We start from the raw sequence: 21,609 nt of genomic DNA on the forward strand, positions 1-21,609 counted from the left end.
TCCCCCTCCAAGTGCCACGCAGCGAACCCAGGCGTCCAGGCCCCCCCAAAACACCCAAGAGCTGCCTCTCCACTTCCCGAGTTTATTATTTACACGAGGTCCCCTGGGGGGGTCCCGTCTCTGCCCCCCCGGCCTGGGGGGGGGACAGACGGGGAGGGAGGGGGGACAGAGCAGCCCGGGGCAGGGGCTGTGGTGCTGGTTGGCTGCAGCCTGGAGGTGGGGGCTGCGTGCGGGGGGGGGGGGTGTGTGGGCAGAGCCGTCCTGCCCCTCCTGGGGGGGGGGAAATAAATATCGGCTGCCCCCCCCCCCCCCCCCCGGGGGGCGTGGGCAGGCTATTTGGGGCTGGGGGGCTGGTAGGGGTCCAGCAGGAGGGAGGAGAAGGTGTTCACTTTGTCAGCCCCCCGCACCTCGTGGGGCAGCAGCGGCAGCTTCACGATGTGAAAATCCTCGTACAGGTCCTCCATCTGTGGGGAGAGTGGGGCGGGGGGCAGGGAACCAGGCGTCCAGGCCCCCCAACCCCCACAGCACCCCGCCCATGGCCTCAGGGAGGGTCCCAGGCATCCAGGATCCCCAAATTCCACCTCCCAAGATCCCCTCCCCTCCCAGAGCCAGGCAGGGTCCCAGGCATCCGGGCTCCCCAAATGTTAACGCCCACCCCGACCCCCTCCCAGGCTCCCCAAACTCAGCCCCCCGGCCCCCGCCGCTGCGCCGTGGACCCCCGCATAGAGGCGGTACCTGGTCGAGGTACTTGGCCTGGATCTTGTGCCGGGCCTCGCACATCTTGCAGGGCCGCTGTGGGTCGGGGAAGACGAGCTGGTTCACCACGATGTTGTGGGTGTCGATGCGGCACTTGGCCAGCTCCTGGATCAGCCGCTCGGTCTCGTAGAGTGAGAGGAACTCGGCGATGCACACGCAGATGAACGTTGTCTGCTCCTGCCGACCCGGGCCCCCACACCGCGCTCAGCGTGACACCACAACACCACGCTCGGCAACACCGGTCTCAGGGTGACACCGCTCTCGGCATCCCCTCCGCAGACCCAGCTGTCCGGCACAGAGACCCTGGAGGGATCCCTGCCTGGCCCCGCGGCACAGGATTCCCCACAGGAATGTGCACGGGCCAGCTTGGCCACATCCCTGTCCCCCTCCTGTTGACCCCATCCCCCTCCCAGCGTCCCCACTCCCCTACTTGGCATCCCCATCCCTCTCCTGGCATCCCCATGCCCCCCAGAGGAGGCCCCCCGCCCCACTGGTGGCCTTACCGGGTCCTTGAACTGCTCGCTGACGGAGCGGATGACGGGCAGCGTCTCCTCCAGCTTGGAGGCCAGCTGGTCAGCATTCATGTCCCCCAGCCCCAGCATGTTGCACATCTGGGGAAGGTGGCGGTGAGATCCATCCCCCGAGGCCACACATGCCGTCCACCCCACAGGGGTCCTGTCCCCACAGCCCCCGTCCTCACCTGGGAGATGAAGGGGCTGATCTGGTTCTTGATCTGCATGAGGCGGCCCAGGCCCCGCTCCACGATGGTGGGGAAATTGAGCAGACGCAGCGTGTGGCCAGTGGGCGCCGTGTCGAAGACCACCACCGAGAAGTTCATGCCCTTCACCAGCCTGCGGGGCCAGCGGGGGGGGGGGGGGGAGTCAGCAGGGTCACAACCCCAAAACTCAGCCCCTGACAGGCCCCCCCGGCCCCGTACAGCTCCGCTCACCTCATCACCTCAGCGTAGCTCATGGCCTCATCGATGCCGGGGAAGGCACTCATGGCCTCTTGCATCATCTTCTTGCCCATGCTCAGCATGTTGTCCTCCTCAAAGAACTCGTCGGGCAGCTCCGCCACCCCCAGGCTGGGGTCGATCTCCTGCCGGGGTTCGGACGGTGAGAGGGGCCGTGGTGGGGGCGGGGCGGGCTCTCGCCTCCGTCCTGGACTCACCATGGCAAAAAGGTTGTCATAGCCCTTGACTTTGGTGGGGACTTTGGAGAACTTCTGGTCGAAGGCGTCGGAGATATTGTGCGCGGGGTCGGTGGAGATGATGAGGACGCTCTCCCGCACCTTCGAGAGCTGCACGGCCAGGCTGCAGCTGGGGGGGACAGCAGTGACGGCGGGGGTGGCCCCCCCGGGGACTGCTTCTGCCTTCTGCCCGAGGGGCTCTAGCTCAATTCCGCCCCCCCCGTCCCGGGGCGCTCCGATTGCATGTGTCCCATCCCCCCTCCCGCCAGGTGGTCTGCTCCGGTTCCCCCCCCCCAGGGTAGCCGGGTCCAATCCCCCCCCCCCCCCCGGGGGCCCGATCCCACCCCATCCCGGCGCGATCACCGCCCCCCCCCCCGGGGGCCCGGCCCGGCCCCGCCGCACCTGCAGGTGGTCTTGCCCACGCCGCCCTTCCCGCCCACGAAGATCCACTTGAGGCTCCGCTGCTCGATAATGTTCGCCAGCGTCGGCTCCAGCGGCTCCACGTCGGGCGCGTCCTCGAACTCCTCCGCCTCCGGCCCCCACCCGCCCGCCGCCGCCGCCATCTTCCGCCGCGCCGCCGCGCCGCCGGCCCGCCCGCGCCCTCATTGGCCGCCGCCCCGCCGCGCTGTCGCGCCCCCTGCGGCGGATTGGCCGCCGCGCCTGGCGATCCGGCGCGGGGCGGGACAGCGCGGCGAGCGACCCGCGCGTTGCCCGGCAACGCCGCCCCGACGGCCGTCGCGCTGACGTCATCTCCCGGCGCCGCGCGCTTCCCGGCGTTCCCCGCGGCGCGGCGTTAGCGGCGGACAAGATGGAGGCGCACGGCGAGGAGGGGGAGGCCCCGTCGCCGCCGCCCGGGCCCGGCGGCGGCGTGAACGTCTTCGCCAACGACGGCAGCTTCCTGGAGCTCTTCAAGCGGAAGATGGAGGCGGAGCAGCAGCGGGAGCGTGAGGCGGCGGCGGCGGCCGCGGAGGCCCCCGGCGGTGCCGGGCCCGGCCCGCACCGCCCGTCCGACGGCTCGAAGAGGAGCGGCGGCGCCCTCAGCTTCGTAAGGACGCGGGGCCCGCGGCCTCCTCCCGCCCCCGCCGGCCCTGCTGCTGCCCGGCCTGCCCGCCCGCTGCGGCGGCCCCGGCTGAGGGTTTCGCGGGGGTACCGGGGCCCTCGGGCTGGCTCCGGGGGTGGCGGTGGCTTCTTCCCGGCAGCGGCGGCCTGCCGCGGGAGAGCTTCCCCGGGTGAGCCGGTTCCCCGGGCGTGAGTACAGGCCCCGGTTTTGCCAGCGGCACTTCCCGGGACCGGGGCCAGGACCGGGACCGGGGCCCTCGGCGGGGCTGGTGGCCCCGGGGCCCTGGAACTCCGCGGGCACCTGTGGTCGCCGAGCTGGGGGGGGGCACGTCCGGGGGGGGCCGTACCGCCGCTTTCTGGAGCGGTCCTGGGGGCACCTTAGTGCTGTTCAGGGCTCCCTGTCATGCTGTCTTTTGGTTTTGGGTTTTTCTTGTCTCTTCTTGAACCACATCAAACCGCACCAAAATCCTCCGTTCCTGGGGAATGGGGGTGGCTTCAGCTGCTCTGGCACCGCTGTTCCCCGGGGGACGTCACCCCCGTCCTCGGGGATGGCAGCAGCGGCTGCCGGCAGCACCCCGGGCAGGAGCGGGGTCCCCGCGGTGCTGCCCGCTGCGGGCGGACGGACGGACGGCTGCCGGCCGGGGTCTGACGGACGTCCCTCCTGTTCCGTTGTGCAGGGGGCGGCGCGGTCCCCGCGGCGCGCGTAACGGTGGCAGTTCTGTCCCTTCCCCCAGGTGGGCAGGCGGCGAGGGGGGAACAAGCTGGCCCTGAAGACGGGAGTGGTGGCCAAGAAGCAAAAGACGGATGAGGAGGTGGGTGTCCCCGGACCCCCGACCGCTCCTGGGGGGACACGCGGTGCTGCCGGGGGGTGCCGCGCTCACCGACCTCGTTTTCCCCTTGTTTCCTTGCAGGTGTTGACGAGTAAAGGCGACGCCTGGGCCAAGTACATGGCGGAGGTGAAAAAGTACAAGGCGCATCAGTGCAGCGACGACGACAAAACCCGGCCCCTGGTGAAATAGCGCCCGCGCCCGGACTCGCCCCTGTATATACTTATTTAAGGGCAGGGGAGGCGCCGGCCCCGCCCCTTTTATATCTATAAATACCGATCGTGCGCCCGGGGCCGCCGCTCCCGCCCCGCCGGCAACCAGGACTTGACGCCGGCTGGCAAACTGCTGCCGCTGCCGCCTGCTGGGACCCGTCGCCACTCCTCCCCCCACCCGGCCCCTGTGTGGGGGGGTGGTTTTGGGGTAGAAAGCGGAGAAACGGGGAGGGGAGAGGCGGGAGCGGGGGGGCCGCTGTCGCAGCATTAAAGACCTCGGAGATTTCGGAGCTGCTGAGCGACTTGTGGGTGTTTTTGGGGAAGGGGCCACCCCCCCCCACTGTTACACCGGTCTTGTGGGTTTGGGGGTCTCCTGGTGTTTGGGGGTGAGATGCTGAGACTGCTGTGATGGGGTGACACAACCTGCCCCACACTGTCACCTGCTGGGGGGGTACAGCCTCACCCGGCCATGACACCGACTGACTCTGAGGCTTCCAGCCATCAACTCTTTATTTACCATCCCCCCCCCCCCCGCCCCCAGCGCCAAACTTTCACCATTATTGGCTTTTTTTCCCCCAGTAAAGCTGGGGGGGGGGGGGGGTTGGGACCCGCAGCCTGTGCCCCCCCCCCCCCGGCGTGTGGCGGGGCCGGGCCCTCCTGGGGCAAACTCCAGCAGATGACCCTGACGGGTTTGTGGTCCCAGTTCCCCCGTGCGCTGCGATCGCCCCGGTTCACCCACCCAGTGCGCCCAGTCTCCCCAGTGCTTCCCCGACCTGGCGGGACCCGGCTAGCGCCGCCCACCCGGCGCTGAGCAGGGGGGAGGCTGCCGCCGGGGGCGTCCGTCGCTCCCTTGGTCGGGCTTGCGCGGGGGAGGCCTTCCTCCCCCGGCAGTGGTACGGCCCGCGCCGCGGGGCGCGCTGGGCGGTCGAGTCCGGCGTTGCAGTGCCGAGGGGAGGGGGTGACTCCGCGCATGCGCGCAGCAGCACCGCCCTTTCCCCATGTGGCCCCGCCTCCGGCCCACGTGACGCGGCGCTGTCCTTCCCGCGCGTTCACGTGGTGCCCGCGGCGGGGCGGACGGTGGCCGGCGGGGGTCAGCGCCCGCGTGCCGCGCTCGCTCCCTCCGGGCAGCGCCGGTGCCCCGCGGCTGCGCGAGGCCGCCCCGAGCCCCCCCCCCTTCCCCCCCGTCCCCGACCGTCCCCCCCCTCCCCGCCCCGAGCCCCGGGATCCCCCCTCCGGCAGGTACGGGCCCGGCGGGAACGCGGGGGTGGCGGAGAATCGGCGCGGGGCCTGGCGGGCGGGGGAGGCCCGGCCGGGACCGGGCTGGGGTGGGGGGGGTGAAGGAGACCGCGGGGGGGGGGCTGAGGGGGGTGATGGGGGGCTGAGGGGGTAATTGGGCACTGAGGGGGGTCATTAGGGGTGCAGGGGGGCAAGCCGGGGCCGGGGGGGGAGCTGCGGTGGGGGCGGGGGGGGGAAAGGGGCCGTGCCGCGGGGTGGGGGTGCCGATGGCGGCGGGGGGGGGGGGGGGGGGTACGGGGCCGAGAGGATCAAACCGGGGAGGCGGGGGGGAAGCTGGGCTGGGAAGCAAACGGGGGTGCGGGGGGAGGCCCGGTGGGGTGGGGGTGCCGGCACGGCCGGGGGCGTTCGTAGTCTCGGGGGGGGGGGGGGGCAGTAGGCGGGAGATCGGCCCTCATCCATGTCCCCCTGTGCCCTCCCGCCCCGTCGCCCCGCGCTTTTACCGGGGCATCCCCGTCCCCACGTGCGCGGCGCGTCCCCGGCGCCGTCCTCCCGCCCCCGCTGCCGCGTGGACGGGGCCCGCTGCGCCCCCGGCTGCGCGGGGGGGGGGGGGGGGCCGCTATGCCTCACACACACACACAGCCCCCCGCGGGAAGCGTGTTCATCCCGGGGGCCTCCCCCCGCGGCTCCCGCTTGCAGCCGGCGCTGCCGGTAGATCGCTGTTCCGCTTCCCCCCCCCCCCCGCCCCCGCAGGGATCCGGGGTCTGTGCCCCCCACTTCCACCCCAGCCGGTGACCCCCAGGACCCCCCCCCCCCCAGTCGCCATGGACTGGCAGCCGGACGAGCAGGGCCTGCAGCAGGTCCTGCAGCTGCTGAAGGACTCGCAGTCTCCCAACACGGCCACGCAGCGCGTCGTGCAGGACGTATCCTGAGGCAGGGGGCTGGCGGGGGGGGGCGTGGGGTGGGCACACACACGTGCCCATCCCCATTTGTGCCTGGGAAAGGAGAATTGGGGATTTCCTCTGTTAACGGGGTCAGTAGCCACAGGAGACCAGATCGGCTTGAGCTCCAGAGGCGTTGGACCTGGGGAACGGAGCGGGGGGGGGGGGGGCTGGGGTTCAGCCACATTAATCCGGGACAGCATTCCTGTCCCTGTCCTTGTCGCGGGGCAGCGTCCCCGTCCTCGTCCCAGTCCTTAACCACCCGGGGCAGAAGCTGAAGCAGCTGAACCAATTCCCCGACTTCAACAACTATCTGATCTTCGTGCTGACGCGGCTCAAGTCTGAAGGTGGGTTGCTCTGCGGCCGGGGGGGGTTTGGGGTCTGCTGGGTCCCGGGGGGGTGGCAGAGGCATTTGGGAGGTGGCAGAGGTGGATGCAGGAGCTGAGCCTGCCCGTTTCAGGCTCAGGGAGGTGGAAGGGGAGAGGATGCACATTGCAGCCCCTCCTTAACGACTCACACCCCCCCAGATGAGCCAACACGCTCACTCAGCGGCCTGATCCTGAAGAACAACGTGAAGGCGCACTACCAGAGCTTCCCCCAGCCTGTGGCCGAGTTTATCAAGCAGGAGTGTCTCAACAACATCGGGGATGCGTCCTCCCTCATCCGGGCAACCATCGGTGAGACGGGGCGGGGGCCGCCGCGGGGACCCTCAGCCCTCCCTGCGCTAACGACCCACCCGCAGGCATCCTCATCACCACCATCGCCTCCAAGGGGGAGCTGCAGATGTGGCCGGAGCTGCTGCCGCAGCTCTGCAACCTGCTCAACTCGGAGGACTACAACACATGCGAGGTGCGCGGGGCCGGCTGGGGGGTCCGGGGGGGCCGCGGCCGGCTCTGACGCCCCTCTGGCGCGCAGGGGGCGTTCGGGGCCCTGCAGAAGATCTGCGAGGACTCCTCCGAGCTCCTGGACAGCGACGCGCTCAACCGGCCCCTCAACGTCATGATCCCTAAGTTCCTCCAGTTCTTCAAGCACTGCAGCCCCAAGATCAGGTATGCGTATGCTGGGCGGGGGACACACGTGTCCCCCTGCAGCCCCACGGTTGGGTGCAGAGGGGTTGGGGGGGGGGGCCAGCCGGGTGGGAATGTTGGGGGGCTGTGGCCAGAGCCATTATATGGCCTTTCAATGAGATGGGGTGGGAGCTGTTCCTGTGCCCCCTGCCACTGGTTGTGGTTTGCGTCGGGGTCCCCTTGTCCCCGTCCCTCCCCGTGATGGGTGGTCTGGCTCTATCTGTGCCCGCACTGGGCTGACGTGGGGATTTGGGCCCCCCCCAGACTGGGCAGCTCCAGCTCAGCCCATCCCCGTGTCCCCACATCATCCCATGGGAAGCCTGTGTGTGTGTTCCCAAGTCTGGACTGGGACAAGAAATTATTCCAGCCCAAAGCACGTTTCCCTTTTGTGAGTTAATTCACCACTGGGAGTCCAGGAGGAGCAGGTGGCTGGGCTGAACCCCCTCCTGCCTTCGCATCGTTAGTTAATGAGCCTGCTGGACCACCTCCTGCCATGGTCTGTCTCCCCCCAGGTCCCACGCCATCGCCTGTGTCAACCAGTTCATCATGGACCGGGCTCAGGCGCTGATGGAGAACATTGACACCTTCATCGAGGTGAGCAGCTGGGTGGGGGGAACCCCTGGGAGCCCCCCTGGCATGGCCCAGAGGGCGGACGCCAGTAAGTGGGCTTGTGCGTGTCCCCCCGCAGCACCTCTTTGCTCTGGCGGTGGACGAGGACCCCGAGGTGCGGAAGAATGTGTGCCGCGCACTGGTGATGCTGCTGGAGGTCCGCATCGACCGCCTCATCCCCCACATGCACAGCATCATCCAGGTGAGACAGGGAGGGGCGGGTGGGTGTCCACGGGACCCCCAGACAGGTGAGCTGGGGGGCTGACGTGCCCCCCTGCTCCCCACAGTATATGCTGCAGCGGACGCAGGACAGCGATGAGAACGTGGCGCTGGAGGCCTGCGAGTTCTGGCTGACGCTGGCTGAGCAGCCCATCTGCAAGGAGGTGCTGACCTCCCACCTGGTGCAGTGAGTGCTCGGGACGGCCCCTTCTCGTCCCCTGGCCCCCCCAGACCTGCCCCCCAGCCCCTCAATTTACCCCTTTGCCCCCCCCTCAGGCTCATCCCCATCCTGGTGAATGGCATGAAGTACTCAGAGATTGACATCATCCTGCTCAAGGTACGAGGTCAGGGTGAGAACGTGAGAGTGCCCGGCTCCCCATCCCTCCTCCAGCTCTGGGGGGCTGGTACTGGTTAACTGGAGGGACTGGGGCAAGGCAAGAGCTGCCCCAAGACCTCCTGGACATGATGACAGATTTAGAGCTGATGCCGGTGATGGCTGTTGTGTTCGTACTGTCTGATCCATGGGGGCCAGGGGTCCCTGGAATGGGAGGTTGGGAGTCTCTGTGGTGCGACGTGATGTCCCCTGTCCCCGCAGGGTGATGTGGAGGAGGACGAGGCCATTCCTGACAGCGAGCAGGACATCAAGCCCCGCTTCCACAAGTCCCGCACGGTGACACTGCAGCACGAGGAGGAACGGCCGCAGGACCCCGATGACACGGAGGATGAAGATGACGACGACACGCTCTCGGACTGGAACCTGAGTATGGGCTCGCTGGGGGTCCTGGCCCCAGCTTTGGGCTCCTTTGGTGAACCCTGGGGGTTAATTAAACCCCGAGGTGAGATAGTGCCTGTTTGGGAGGGATTAACCCCGTCCCCTCTTGCCTGCCCGGCAGGGAAGTGCTCAGCTGCCGCGCTGGACGTCCTGGCCAACGTCTTCCGGGAAGAGCTGCTCCCCCACCTCCTCCCACTGCTTAAGGAGCTTCTCTTCCACCCCGAGTGGGTTATCAAGGAGTCAGGCATCCTCGTTCTGGGGGCCATCGCAGAAGGTGGGTGCCACGCTGCCTGCAATGGGCCATCCCCGAGCCGCCACCGTGCCGGCGCCGGGGGTCTCTGAGCCTCCCTGTGCCCTCCAGGCTGCATGCAGGGCATGGTGCCCTACCTGCCGGAGCTGATCCCCCACCTCATCCAATGCCTGTCGGACAAGAAGGCGCTGGTGCGCTCCATCGCCTGCTGGACCCTGAGCCGCTACGCCCACTGGGTGGTCAGCCAGCCCCCCGACATGTACCTCAAGCCCCTCATGACCGAGCTGCTCAAGCGCATCCTCGACAGCAACAAGCGGGTGCAGGAGGCGGCGTGCAGGTAAGGGCCGGGGGACGATTTGGGGCCGCCTGTGGCATTTTTTGGGGCAGGATCCGCTGGATCTGAGCCCTTCTCTGGGCAGGATGATGAAATTGATGTGTTGAGTCACTGTGATGATGGTGTATTCGTACTGTCTGACCCAGAGTGGGGGCGTGCAGGGGGCTTGGCTCTGGCCCGGCGGGGGGCTGCTGACCCTTTCTCCCCCTACCCAGCGCCTTCGCCACGCTGGAGGAGGAGGCCTGCACGGAGCTGGTGCCGTACCTCAGCTTCATCCTGGACACACTGGTCTTTGCCTTCGGCAAGTACCAGCACAAGAACCTGCTGATCCTCTATGACGCCATTGGGACCCTCGCCGACTCTGTGGGGCATCACCTCAACCAGCCGGTACGATGTGGGGGGGGTCCCCATCCTGGTAGTCCCCTCGCTCCCCACAGTGCCCCAGCCCAGGACTGGTGATGACAAGTGACAACAGACATTCGAATCCCGAACCCGCAGTGTGGATCTCTCTGGTCTGATGGTCCCTGGGCTGAGGGGGAGCGGCCCTGTGCCCCCCACATCCCCCCCCCTTGTGTCCCCCCACCGTGACAGCCTCTCTCTCCCCGGGGTGCAGGAATACATCCAGAAGCTGATGCCTCCGCTCATCCAGAAGTGGAACGAGCTGAAGGACGAGGACAAGGACCTCTTCCCGCTGCTGGAGGTGAGCCGTGGGGCGCAGATGGTGGCGGCGGGGGGGAGTGTCTGTCCCCTTTGCCTCCTCCCACCCCCCTGCTGTCCCCCCCCCCGCCCGCAGTGCCTGTCCTCGGTGGCCACCGCCCTGCAGAGCGGCTTTCTGCCCTACTGCGAGCCCGTCTACCAGCGCTGCGTCACCCTGGTCCAGAAGACGCTGGCTCAGGCCATGGTGAGCCGTGGCCCCCACCTTCCCCGGGTGCTGTGGGGTGTGCCCCCCCCCCCCCACCGTAGGGTGACCGTGCCTCCCCCCACCTTCCCTGCAGATGTACAACCAGCACCCCGAACAGTATGAGGCCCCCGACAAGGACTTCATGATCGTGGCCCTGGACTTGCTGAGCGGTTTGGCCGAGGGTCTCGGCTGCCACGTGGAGCAGCTGGTGGCTCGCAGCAACATCATGACGCTGCTCTTCCAGTGCATGCAGGTGAGGGCCCCCCCCCTGCCCCGGGACACCCCCATCCCGGCCTGGGGGCTGCCAGGACCCTCCCCGGTGCTCACCCCCATCCCTGCCCGCTCCCCGCAGGACACCATGCCCGAGGTGCGGCAGAGCTCCTTCGCTCTCCTGGGCGACCTCACCAAGGCCTGCTTCGTGCACGTCAAGCCCTGCATTGGTGGGTGCCAAGGCTGCGGGGGTCCCCCTGGGAGAGGGGGGGCAAAGCAGGGGGACCCCGAAAGGATGTGATGGGGGGGGGGGGGGCCTGCCGCTGATCCTGCTTCCCCCTAGCCGAGTTCATGCCCATCCTGGGCACCAACCTCAACCCCGAGTTCATCTCCGTCTGCAACAACGCGACCTGGGCCATCGGGGAGATCTGTATGCAGATGGGTGAGTCTCGTGTGTGTGTGTCCCGGCCCCACAGGAGCTCAGCTGAGCCCCCCCCACCCTGACAAATCCCCCATCCCCTCCCGGCAGGGGCGGAGATGCAGCCCTACGTCCAGATGGTGCTGAACAACCTGGTGGAGATCATCAACCGCCCCAACACCCCAAAAACCCTCCTGGAGAACACGGGTGAGGTTGGGGGGGGGGCCACAGCGGGACCCCAAGGCAGGCGGGGGGTACTGTTTGCTGGGGGGGGGGGGGGGGGCCTGCCATGCACAGCCCCCCAAACCTCTCCCTCTGCCCACAGCCATCACCATCGGCCGCCTGGGCTTCGTCTGCCCGCAGGAGGTGGCTCCCATGCTGCAGCAATTCATCCGGCCTTGGTGAGTTTGGGGTGGGCTGTTCTGGGGGTCCCCATGTCCTCCCGGGAAGGGGGGGTCGCTGAACCCCAATTTCCCCCCCCCCTCAAGGTGCACATCCCTCCGTAATATCCGAGACAACGAGGAGAAGGACTCTGCTTTCCGTGGCATCTGTGTGATGATCGGCGTGAACCCCGGAGGGGTTGTGCAGGTATGGGGGGAGTACCCAGCAGTTTTGTGGGGGTACCCAGCAGTTTGGGGAGGGCACCTTAAGCCATGGGGGGGGGCTCAGGGGCAGCCCCCAGAGGAGAAGATAAGGGGGGGGACTCAGGGGCAGCCCCCAGAGGAGAAGATAAGGGGGGGGACTCAGCTTCAGCCTGGCTCTATGCAGAATGGGGGGTCCCTGGGCCCAGGCCCCTCTCCACATCACCCCCTGATTTTGTCCCTGTCACTCCCCCATTTTGTCCCCTTGTCACCTGCCCCCCCCGTGTGCCATCCCCCACCCTGTGTGTCATCCTGCCCCCCCCCCAGGACTTCATATTCTTCTGTGACGCCGTTGCGTCCTGGGTGAGCCCCAAGGATGACCTGCGGGACATGTTCTATAAGGTCAGCTGGGAAAATGGGGGGAATTGGGGGGACCCCCATGCTGCGGAGGGTGCTCAGCAGGGTCCCCCCCTCATTGTTAACCCCCCCCTCCCCGCACCAGATCCTCCACGGCTTCAAGGACCAGGTGGGAGAGGAGAACTGGCAGCAGTTTTCAGAGCAGTTCCCGCCCCTGCTCAAGGACCGGCTGGCGGCGTTTTATGGGGTCTAGGCCAGGCGGAGGCACCGGAACCAGGTCTGGGAGGGGGGGGGCAGCACCCGTAAACGGGGGGGGTAGACAGGTGGAACCCCCCCTCAGCACGACAGACCCTCCCTGACTCCTCTCCCCTCTCTCGCAGGTCGGCGCCGGGAGGCCGTCGGGGGACGGCGGCCGTGAGCGGGCGACCCCGCGCCGTGCCCGGGGGGGTTCGGGGGGGCGGGAGGAGCCGCGTGGGGGGGCCACGGCACGGTGCCCCCCCCCCCCATCACCCTGTCCCCAGCTGCCCCGGGGGGGGGGGGGGGGGGCCCCGAGATCGGTTTCACCCCCGGGGGGGAGAAGGGGGGGGAGGGACTGGGGGGGGGGGGGGGGGTCCATGGCAGCCGCGGGGGAGGGATGGACCCGTGGCGGGGGCACCCCAAAACCCTGGGGGGAGGGGAAGCAAAAAACCGGGGCAAAAGGGTCCAAAAAATGGGGTGGCCTGGGCGGGGGGGGGACCACCCCCCCCCCCTTTTCCGCTGTAGGATGTTCCTGTCCCCCCGCCCCAGCATGGTGCCCCCCCCCCACCCCGTACCCATGCACACGTTTATGGAGATAAACCTATAGGAACATATAGAGCAGCCCCGGCCGGGGGGGGGGGCGCGGGGTGGCCCCGGGGGGGGCGGGGGGGCCCCCGGGGGGGGGGGGCGGGGGGCCGGGGGGGGCCGAGCCGCCGCCGTTGTGCTTCGTCGTGAGCGAGTCGGTGCCACGTTTCTTGTGTTTTTTTTCCCCGTTTTGTTCCGTTTTTTACCGTTTACAGGGCGGGAGGGGGGGGGGCGGGGGGGAGAGCGCCCCGCAGGGACCGGCGGGGGGGGGGCGGGGGGGCGGGGAGGAGGCCGCGTCCTGGAGGGGGGGGGGCGGACCCGGTTGAGCCGCGCCCCCTCGTTCCTGCTCGGCAAAGAGAGTCCGTTGTTGACCGTCCGCCGTCTCGGTGCCGTTTGTTCCCGCCGGGGGGGTATTGGGGGGGGGGGGGGGGGGGTGTCACTTCCCTGCCCCGGGGCCGCTGCCGCCCTTCCCGGTGGTTCGGCTCCTACACGTGGTCCCCTTCCGGCGCCTTTGGATGACGTCACGATGAGCCTCTCTCGCATTGGGCGAGGCGCCGGTCACATGGGGGCGGCGAGAAGCCGCCCGCGCGCCGGAAGCGGATCCCGCCGTGGCCGTGGCGACGGGACGCGGCGGGGCCAGGCCGGGACGCGCCCCGGTACCGGGGGGGGGCTCGGGGGGACACCGGACCTTGCGGGGGTGGGGGGTGGGGCATGAAGAGAGGGTGGAAAGGCGGATGAGGGGGGGGGGGGGTCTCGGTACTGGGGTTGGTGGGACTCGGGTGTTGGGGCGGGTGCCGGTACCGGGAGTTCAGGGAGTACCTGGGTGTTGGGGTATCCTGGAGGGGGGGGTCCGGGGGAGGGGGGGGGTCCCGGGGCTCTGGGGGGTCCCGGTTTGGGGCGAATCCCGGTGTTATGGGGCGGGGGTGGGGGGCCGGTAACGGGGGCTGAGGGCCGTGCTCGGGGCGCGGGGGGGGGACACCCCGCCTCTGGGGCTGCGGGAGGTGCTGACACCCCCGCCCCCAGCCATGGAGGGGGCCCCCGCGCCCGACGACCCCGACCGGCAGGCGCAGGAGTACGTCAACCGACTGCGGGGCCCGGGGACCCCCCCAGGCCGCCCCCCGCCGACCCCGGCTGCCCCGACCCCGGGGCCCAGCCCCCCCCGCTCCCCCCCCGCGTCCTCCCGCGGGGCTGAAAAGGCCGCCCCCGGGCGGGGGGGTCGCGGGGGGCCTGCTGGGACTGCCGCTGGAGCTGCTGCTGGAGATCTGCGGGTACCTGGGGGCGCGGGAGGTGCGGGGGGTCCTGCCCCGCGTCTGCCGGGCGCTGCGAGAGGTGGCCCGGGACGCCGTGGCCTGGCGGCTCCGTCTGCAGCGCAGTGCGCGCGGCCCCTTCCCTGTACTGGAAGGTGGGTCTGGAGGGGAGACCCTGGCATTGTGTTTCCATGTGGGGGGCTGGGGACCCCAAAACATTTCCCCATAGTGGGTTGGGGACATCCCTAATACTCCATTTTCCCGGCTTTGCCGACCCCAAGGGGGCTGTGAGGTGCTGCAGAGGGCGAATGTGGGGAGTTGGGGACCCGCTCTGACCCCTGTGGCAAATTGAGGACCCCCAGTGACCCTCCCATTTCCCCACAACTCCTGTCCCAGCACCCCACGTCCCCCACTCTGCTGAACCTCGAGGTGGCTATGGAGCACTGTGTGGGGCGAAGGGGGCAGGTTAGGGATGCCCCCCCGATGCCCCAGATCCCCCCATCAGTTCAGGGGGCCGCCCCTGACCCCTCCGTTTCTCCGCAGAGGAGGGGTTCGACTGGTCGGCCGCCTGCGTGGACCTGGAGGAGCACCTGCAGCGCTGGGGGGGCGGTGGGACCCCCATGGAGCACTTTTCCCTGGATGAGGGACACTTTGCCTCCGTTGACTCCGTCCTCCTCCTGCAGGTGGGGCCAGGCTGGGCCCGGGGGGGTCCCCCGGTTCTGGGGGGTGGTCCCCATCTTACCTCTGTGTCCCGTGTCCCGTCCCCCCCAACTGGTAGGGAGGGAGCCTCTGCGTTTCAGGCGCCCGCGACCGCAACGTCAACCTCTGGGACCTGCGGCAGCTGGGCCGGGCCCCCGGCAAGGTGCTGGTGAAGGCGCTGGGCACCGAGCGCAACGGGACTCACAAGGTGGGGGATGCAGCCGTTACCCCCTCTCCTCGCGCCTCGGTTGCCCCCCTTGGGTTGCCGCTGGGGGGTCCTGGAGCAGTTTTGGGAGCGGTGGTGGGCTTGGGCTCTCCCTCACAGGGCTGGGTCTGGTGTTTGGCCTCCCAAGACAACAAGGTGTGCTCGGGCTCCTGGGACAGCACGGTGAAGCTGTGGGACCTGGAAGCCGAGGGGCAGCAGTTTGGGGAGATCAGGTAACAGCTGGGGGGGCCCCAGGGAGGCTTGGGGGGGTCCCTGGGGTGAGGTTCTGGCTGAGCCCAGCCCTCCCCTCACCCCCAGGGAGAAGGCGGCTGTGCTGTGCCTCTCCTACCGCCCCGACGTCCTTGTCACCGGGACGTACGACAAGACTGTGACTGTTTACGACCCGCGAGGTTGGTCCTGCCCGGGATGGGGGGGATCCCTGGGATTGGGGGAGGTGCTGGGGGGGGCCCCCGGCTCAACCCCCCTCTCCTGGCAGCCGGCCAGGCTCTGGTGTGCAGCTACAAGCCCCATGCTAGCGCCGTTCTGTCCTTGGCGGCCGATGACCGGCTCATCGTGTCGGGTAGCGAGGACCGGACCCTTGTTGTCTTTGACCGACGGGGCGATGGGGTCCTTCAGCGGCTGCAGGTGGGTCCTGCTGCCCCCCAAAACCGAGGGGGGGGACGGGGGACAGGGCTGGGGTCTCCTTTCTCCATCACTGCTGCAGTTGGGGCCCTGAGATTTGGGGTGCAGCAGGATCTGGCCCCTCTAATGCTTCATTCCTTCCTCCCAGCTGGAAAACTACCTGCTCTCCATGTCGTACCAGGGGACGCAGCTCTGGGCAGGGGACAACCAGGGCCGAGTGTACGTCTTCAGGAACAGCACTGGCAGCTTCCAGCCCGCCCGGGTAGGGACCCCAAGGGGGTTGGAGGGTGCAGGGGAGGGCTCGGGTGCCCCCCAGCGCCTCACGGTATGTTTTTATGTCCCCTCTCCTGCAGTACTTTGACGTGGGGCACCGGCTGCAGATCACGGGGCTCTGGCACTCGCTGGGGTCCCTCTATACCACATCCACCGACAGGACGCTGCGGGTGAGGGTCCTCCTGTCCCCGTCACACAGCGCTGCACTGGGGGGGGGGGCCTGCTGACCCTGTTGTGGGAGGCTAGAGGACTGCAAACGGCTTTTGCTCTCTTGCAGATACACGTCCCTACAGACCCTCCCCGCACCATCTGCTCCTGGACACACGACGACGTGCTCAATGGGGTAAGGAGGCGCTCGCTCCCTTGCACACACGTGTGCACACAAATCCCCTTGTGCACGCGCGTGCAAGCACCCTGGCTCCCCCCAGTCTCGGTCCTGCCACAGCATCTGCCGTGCTGGTCCTTGCACTGGGGGCTCCCTGGGGTGGGGAAGTGTCCCCCTGGGTCAGGGGGTGTCCCCCCAGCAGGCCCCCCGCCCCGGAAGTGCTCCCCACCCCCCCCGACGCTCCTCTCGACCCCCCCCCAGATCAGCGTGGAGGGAGATGTGGTGGCAGCCGCCTCGGGAGGCCTCTCGGTCGAGGTGTGGAGGCTCCGGACCTGACATGCCGCTACGGCCCCATGCTCACACTGCCTGGGAAGCGGAGCTGGGGGGGCTCCCCGGCGCCGGGGGGGGGGTCTGTCTCCCGCCGGGCGCGGGGTCCCCTCTGCGCCCCCCGACATGGAGGAGACGGGCCCAGCCTTGGGCCCTTGGTGGGGCTGGAAGTTGCTGCTTGTTCATGGGTATTAAAAGGACTTGACTGGAGCAGAGGTTGCGTGTCCCTCCCCGCGGGGGCATCCGTGGTTTTGGGGCGAAGTTGGGCGGTTTGGGGGAGGTTTCGGGGTAACCCCGGTCCAGCGCCATCCCCGCAGGCGAGGCCGTTCGCTTCTGGGAGTCGATTGCCCCTCCGTGGCCACCGTCCCTTCTTCAAGATGGCGGCGTGCAGCTGTACGGCAGAGAGCGGGGGGGGGGGGGGCAGCAAGATGGCGGCGCGCAGCCGCAGTGTGCGGCGCGGCGCTGGTGGGGGCGGGCCAAGATGGCAGCGCGCAGCGGCGGCGCGGCAGAGTGAAGGCGGCCGGAGCCCCATGGCGACGCCGGGGCAGGCCCCCGCCGCGGCCCTGCGGGCCGTGCTGAAGCCGAGCGGGCCCCTCCCGGGCGAGAGCCTCCCGGTGCGCGGGTACGACTTCGCCGGCGGCCCGGACCACGCCGCGCTGTTTCGTTCCTTCCGTACCACCGGCTTCCAGGCCACCAGCTTCGCCCAGGCCGTCGCCGAGATCCACCGGATGGTGGGCGCGCCGGGGCCGGGGGGTGGCGGGGTCCCGGGGCGGCGGGAGGGGGTCCGGGGCGCGGCCGGAGCCGGTCCTGACCACCCCCCCCCCGCGCCCGCAGATCGCGGCGAAGCTGGAGCCGCTGAACGAGGGAGGAGCGGGGCCGGGCTGGGCTGGGGGGGCCCCGGCCCCCGTCGGGCTGCACCATCTTCCTGGGCTTCACTTCCAACCTCATCAGCTCCGGCGTCCGGGAGACCATCCGCTACCTGGTGCAGCACAACATGGTGCGTGGGGCCTGGCGCGGCGGCGGGCTCCGTCCGGTGCTCCACCTGCCCCGGGGCTGTCGCCGAAGTCCCTGGCGGGGGGCGAGGGGGGGACCCTCAGGTCCTTGGGGTGTCTCCCGGGCCGGCCCCAAGGTCCCCACCCTGTCCCTGAGGTCCCTGCAGGCTTCCCAGGGGGATGCGTGGCTCCCGAGGGCGTCCCCGAGATCCCCGAGCTGTTCCTCGGGTCTCTGTGGGATCTGGGGGGGTCCCCAGCCTGGTCCTGGGGTCCCACCCCTGTCCCTGTCCCCTCAGGGTCTTTGGGGTCCCCAGCATTCCTGGGGGCTCAGCGCTGCCCCCGAGGTGTCCCCCAGCTTGCTCTAGGGTCCTTCAAGGCCCCCCCCCCTTCTCCCTGGGGTGTCCCCAAAGTCCTGAGCTGTCTCCCCCCGGGGCAGGTGGACGTGCTAGTGACCACGGCGGGGGGGGTGGAGGAGGACCTCATCAAGTGCCTGGCGCCCACTTACATTGGGGACTTCAGCCTGCGGGGCCAGGACCTGCGCCAGAGCGGCATCAACAGGTACGGGGCGCCGGGGTCCCCTCCCGGACACCGGGGTCCCCTCCCGGGCTGAGCCTGTCCCCTCCCCAGGATCGGGAACCTGCTGGTGCCCAACGACAACTACTGCAAGTTTGAGGACTGGCTGATGCCCATCCTGGAGCAGATGGTGGACGAGCAGGAAACGCAGGGTGGGGGGTGGCCGGCCCGGACGCCTGGGTCCTCCCCGGCTCGGGGGGGGCACGAGGGGCCCGGACGGCTGGGTCCTCCCTGGCTGGGGGTCCTGAGCGTGGTGGTCCGGCAGGGCGTGAGGTGGACCCCCTCCAGGATGATCGCGCGGTTGGGCAAGGAGATCAACAACCCCGAGTCGGTCTGCTACTGGGCGCAGAAGGTAGGTGGGGATGGGGGGGACGGTCACCGCGGGCGTCACCACGGGTGTCACCGCCCGTCACCGCATCCCCTTTCCAGAACAACATTCCGGTGCTGAGCCCGGCGCTCACCGATGGCTCCCTGGGGGACATGATCTTCTTTCACTCCTACAAGCGCCCGGGGCTGGTGCTGGACATTGTGGAGGGTGAGTGTGTCCCCAGAGGCCGGGGTCCCGTCCCCACCCTGCCGCTGACGCTGGGGTCCTGCCCCCCCCGGTGCCAGGGTGTCCCCCCCCCCCGATGCCAGGGTGTCCCCTGACAGCCGTCTCTGCCCGCAGACCTGCGCCTCATTAACACCCAGGCTATCTTCGCCAGGAAGACTGGGATGATCATCCTGGGCGGGGGGCTGGTGAAGCACCACATCGCCAACGCCAACCTCATGGTGAGGGGAGTGGGGGCCCCCCCCCATGTCCTGGGGGATGGGGAGGGGGTACGGGGCACCCCCGAGGATGGGGAGGGGGCACAGGGGCTCACCCTGCTCCTCACCCCGCAGAGGAACGGGGCCGATTTCTCCGTCTACGTCAACACGGCGCAGGAGTTCGACGGCTCCGACTCGGGGGCGCGGCCGGATGAGGCTGTGTCCTGGGGCAAGATCCGGATGGATGCCACCCCCGTCAAGGTGGGATGGGGGGGGGGTCCTGGGGTGGGGCACGGAATTTGGGGTGCCCGGAGGGGGATCCCCCATCCTCACCCCCTCTTCTCTGCCCAGGTATATGCCGACGCCTCCCTGGTCTTTCCGCTGCTGGTAGCAGAGACATTTGCCCAGAGAGCCGATGCCTTTCTATCGGAGATGCCAGCAGAGTGAGACAGTGGTGGTGTGTCCCTGGGGGCTGAGCCCCCCATCTCTGGGTGGGGGGCAAGCCCCCCAATTTGGGAGGGCCGAGCCCCCACTACCTCTGCAGGGGCTCCCATCTCAATGCCCCCAGGCTCTGCTTCCCACACCCCAAACCGGCGTGCGCAGAGCAGAAGAGAGCGGGGTGACTCCCCCAAACAGGGGAATGGGGGAGCTGGGACCCCCACAGCACCGTCCACCTGTCCGTGCCCCCCCCCCCCGTCACCGTCCACCTGTTCCCCCCCTCCCCAGCGCTTGTATTTATTTAAGCTGCTCGGGGGTCCGCGCAGCTCCGCGCGCTCCCAATAAAGCACTGCAGTTTCTCCACACTGTGGGTTTATTTCTCGTTACCGGGGGACGCAGATGGGCACTGCGGGTGCCCCCCCAAACCCGCGTCACGTGGTGGCGTCCCCCCCAAACCCGCATCACGTGGTGGCGTCCCCCCCAAACCCGCGTCACGTGGCGGTGTCCCCCTCAGGCTGGAAGCTCTCCTCGCGCCAGAGCTGGACCTGGCCCTCGGTGGCGGTGAGCAGGCAGGGCAGGGTGGGGTGGAAGGAGAGTGACTGCACCACGCCGCGGCCCACTGCTAGGCTGAGCGCCAGCGAACCCTGCGGGGGGGTGTGAGGATGTGGGGGGGCTCCCCTGGGACCCGCCAAGCGCAGGCTCGGCCCCCCCTTGCCCACTCACCTCCACCAGGTCCCAGAAGTAGACATTGCCATCCTCAGAGGCGCTGCCCACGTGGGTGTCCTGCTCGCTCAGCACGCAGTCCAACCGGTACGCCGTGCTGCGGTGGCCCGTGTACCTAGGGGGGGGTTCCGGGGGGGACGGGGTGAGGTAGGGGCCCCCCCCACAGCCCCCCAGGGGGGCACAGGGCCATTGGGAGGGGGCTCGTACTCGCCCAGCAGCTCCCCCGTTTCCTTGTCCAGCAGGCGCAGGGTGGAGTCGAGGCTGGCAGCCAGGGTGCACTGCCCGTCCTTGCTGAAGCAGACGCTGGTGATGGGGCCTGGAAGCAGATGGGAATTTGTGGGTGTCCTGGAGAGCCCCCCCCCACGCTGGTGTCCCACACCCCCTCACTCACTCCCTATGTAGTCGGAGTAGAGCTGGCCAGCGCGCAGGTCGTAGCGCCGGACACGGCTGTCCACAGAGCTGCAGAGAGGGGGTGTTAGTGCAGGGGGATCCTGCTGACCCCAATCCTGGGGGGCCCTGCTGGCCCTGTCCCCCCCTGACCGTGTCCCCGTCCCCTGAGTGCGTCCCCATCCCTCACCCCGACAGGATCTCGTGGTCGGAGACCTTCACGCTGGAGATGCCGTCCTTGGCCTCGTCCAGGACCTGGACGGGGTCAGGGCGGCGGGAGCGGCAGTCCCAGCACCGGACAGTGGAGTCGATGGAGCCTGGTGGGGGGCCGGGGGGAAAAGGGGGTGTCAGGTGGTGTCAAGGGAGGGCTCTGGTGCTGGCAGGGCCCCCCAAGACCGCCTCCTTACCAGACACTATGATGGTGGCCTCCTCATTGAACTGGACGCAGTTCACCTTCTGCGAAACAAGCAGGGAGTCAGCACCCTGCAGGGAGCCCCGACCCCCCAAGTCCCCCCGGACCCCTCACCCCCGCTGCCCCATGTCCTCACCCCCGCGTGTCCCCGGTACTTGCGGACCACTTGTCCGGTGGCCACGTCCCACAGCGCCACTGTCTTGTCAGCCCCGCAGGAGCACAGCTGGCTGTTGTCAAAGGAGCTGGGGGAGACGGGGTGCCCTGTCAGTGGGGCTGGGGGGGTCCCCGAGGGGTGGGGGTCCCCACAGCCCCCTGCCCCTTACCCCGCGGCATCCAGCACCTCATAGCCGTGCCCCTGGTAGGTGCGCAGGGCTGTGCCCTTGTGCGGGTTCCAGAGCTTCAGGGACTTGTCGCTGCCGCAGGTCAGGCAGTAGTTCCCGTCCACTGGGGAGGGGGGGACTGAGATGATCCCCCCGGCACCCCAAATAGGCACCCCCTCCACAGGAGCTGCGGTCCCCAGTTACCTCCCCCAGGGACAGGAGCCTGGGACCTCTTTCCTCCCCTCTGGGATGGGGACTGGGAGTGTGCCCCCGCCCCTTCCTCCCCCTGGGATGGGATCAAGGAGTTGGGGTCCCCGTGCCCCCGGGATGGGGTGCGGGTCCCCGTTCCTACCCCCCCGGGATAGGGGCCGGGTCCGCACTCCCCCCGGCCCCGGGTCCCCCTTTGCTCCCCCCCCGCCGGTCCCACCGTTAAAGCGGACGGCCCGCACCGCGCCCTGCCCGCACTCCAGCGTCCGGACCCGCTGCCGCGGCAGCTCGGGACGGGGCGGGCCGCGGCCGCGGGAAGGCCATGGCGGGCCGGGA

General features: G+C 69.3%; 6 protein-coding genes and 1 non-coding gene across 7 annotated transcripts; 5 read left to right on the forward strand and 2 right to left on the reverse strand.

Annotated features, from left to right (window-relative positions):
• Nucleotides 1-68: 68 nt before the first annotated feature.
• Nucleotides 69-2,522, reverse strand: GET3 (guided entry of tail-anchored proteins factor 3, ATPase). Its single transcript, XM_030006364.2, has 7 exons — nucleotides 2,347-2,522; nucleotides 1,927-2,074; nucleotides 1,706-1,854; nucleotides 1,457-1,607; nucleotides 1,260-1,367; nucleotides 736-933; nucleotides 69-464 (listed from the first exon to the last, which is right to left on the reverse strand). Exons 1-7 carry the CDS (start codon nucleotides 2,505-2,507, stop codon nucleotides 333-335), a joined length of 1,047 nt encoding a protein of 348 aa, XP_029862224.1. The 5' UTR covers nucleotides 2,508-2,522; the 3' UTR covers nucleotides 69-332.
• Nucleotides 2,523-2,710: 188 nt separating this feature from the next.
• Nucleotides 2,711-4,332, forward strand: TRIR (telomerase RNA component interacting RNase). Its single transcript, XM_030006367.1, has 3 exons — nucleotides 2,711-2,989; nucleotides 3,738-3,815; nucleotides 3,915-4,332. Exons 1-3 carry the CDS (start codon nucleotides 2,753-2,755, stop codon nucleotides 4,020-4,022), a joined length of 423 nt encoding a protein of 140 aa, XP_029862227.1. The 5' UTR covers nucleotides 2,711-2,752; the 3' UTR covers nucleotides 4,023-4,332.
• A 1,596-nt stretch (nucleotides 4,333-5,928) lies between these two features.
• Nucleotides 5,929-12,783, forward strand: TNPO2 (transportin 2). The gene is made up of 24 exons (XM_030006359.2): nucleotides 5,929-6,198; nucleotides 6,488-6,563; nucleotides 6,744-6,893; nucleotides 6,959-7,065; nucleotides 7,132-7,265; nucleotides 7,796-7,877; nucleotides 7,972-8,094; nucleotides 8,180-8,298; nucleotides 8,388-8,448; nucleotides 8,707-8,872; nucleotides 9,005-9,157; nucleotides 9,245-9,470; nucleotides 9,683-9,854; nucleotides 10,081-10,167; nucleotides 10,261-10,368; nucleotides 10,463-10,621; nucleotides 10,721-10,808; nucleotides 10,922-11,020; nucleotides 11,108-11,203; nucleotides 11,322-11,397; nucleotides 11,485-11,584; nucleotides 11,905-11,979; nucleotides 12,080-12,211; nucleotides 12,315-12,783. Exons 1-23 carry the CDS (start codon nucleotides 6,100-6,102, stop codon nucleotides 12,185-12,187), a joined length of 2,664 nt encoding a protein of 887 aa, XP_029862219.1. The 5' UTR covers nucleotides 5,929-6,099; the 3' UTR covers nucleotides 12,188-12,211; nucleotides 12,315-12,783.
• On the forward strand, nucleotides 8,568-8,634 carry LOC115338009. The gene has a single exon (XR_003922312.1). It is a non-coding gene; the product is annotated as a small nucleolar RNA SNORD41 (small nucleolar RNA).
• FBXW9 (F-box and WD repeat domain containing 9) lies at nucleotides 12,569-16,684 on the forward strand. Its single transcript, XM_030006373.2, has 12 exons — nucleotides 12,569-12,626; nucleotides 13,288-13,412; nucleotides 13,780-14,158; nucleotides 14,547-14,686; nucleotides 14,782-14,910; nucleotides 15,028-15,140; nucleotides 15,226-15,317; nucleotides 15,404-15,552; nucleotides 15,698-15,811; nucleotides 15,903-15,992; nucleotides 16,100-16,165; nucleotides 16,409-16,684. The coding sequence occupies exons 1-12, from the start codon at nucleotides 12,569-12,571 to the stop codon at nucleotides 16,481-16,483; spliced, it is 1,530 nt and encodes a 509-aa protein (XP_029862233.1). The 3' UTR covers nucleotides 16,484-16,684.
• A 152-nt stretch (nucleotides 16,685-16,836) lies between these two features.
• DHPS (deoxyhypusine synthase) lies at nucleotides 16,837-19,587 on the forward strand. Its single transcript, XM_030006363.1, is given in 10 exon segments — nucleotides 16,837-17,205; nucleotides 17,309-17,338; nucleotides 17,340-17,471; nucleotides 17,903-18,024; nucleotides 18,094-18,191; nucleotides 18,306-18,391; nucleotides 18,469-18,574; nucleotides 18,707-18,810; nucleotides 18,922-19,047; nucleotides 19,138-19,587. Coding segments are annotated over 10 exon segments (1,254 nt in total). The 5' UTR covers nucleotides 16,837-16,851; the 3' UTR covers nucleotides 19,234-19,587.
• On the reverse strand, nucleotides 19,580-21,597 carry WDR83 (WD repeat domain 83). The gene is given in 10 exon segments (XM_030006365.1): nucleotides 19,580-19,868; nucleotides 19,948-20,062; nucleotides 20,155-20,263; nucleotides 20,339-20,406; nucleotides 20,525-20,651; nucleotides 20,742-20,790; nucleotides 20,883-20,988; nucleotides 21,070-21,190; nucleotides 21,494-21,566; nucleotides 21,568-21,597. Coding segments are annotated over 10 exon segments (951 nt in total). The 3' UTR covers nucleotides 19,580-19,715.
• Between the last annotated feature and the right edge of the window lie 12 nt (nucleotides 21,598-21,609).

The sequence above is a fragment of the Aquila chrysaetos genome, unplaced genomic scaffold (assembly GCF_900496995.4).
Source record: "Aquila chrysaetos chrysaetos unplaced genomic scaffold, bAquChr1.4, whole genome shotgun sequence".
NCBI lineage: Eukaryota > Metazoa > Chordata > Aves > Accipitriformes > Accipitridae > Aquila > Aquila chrysaetos.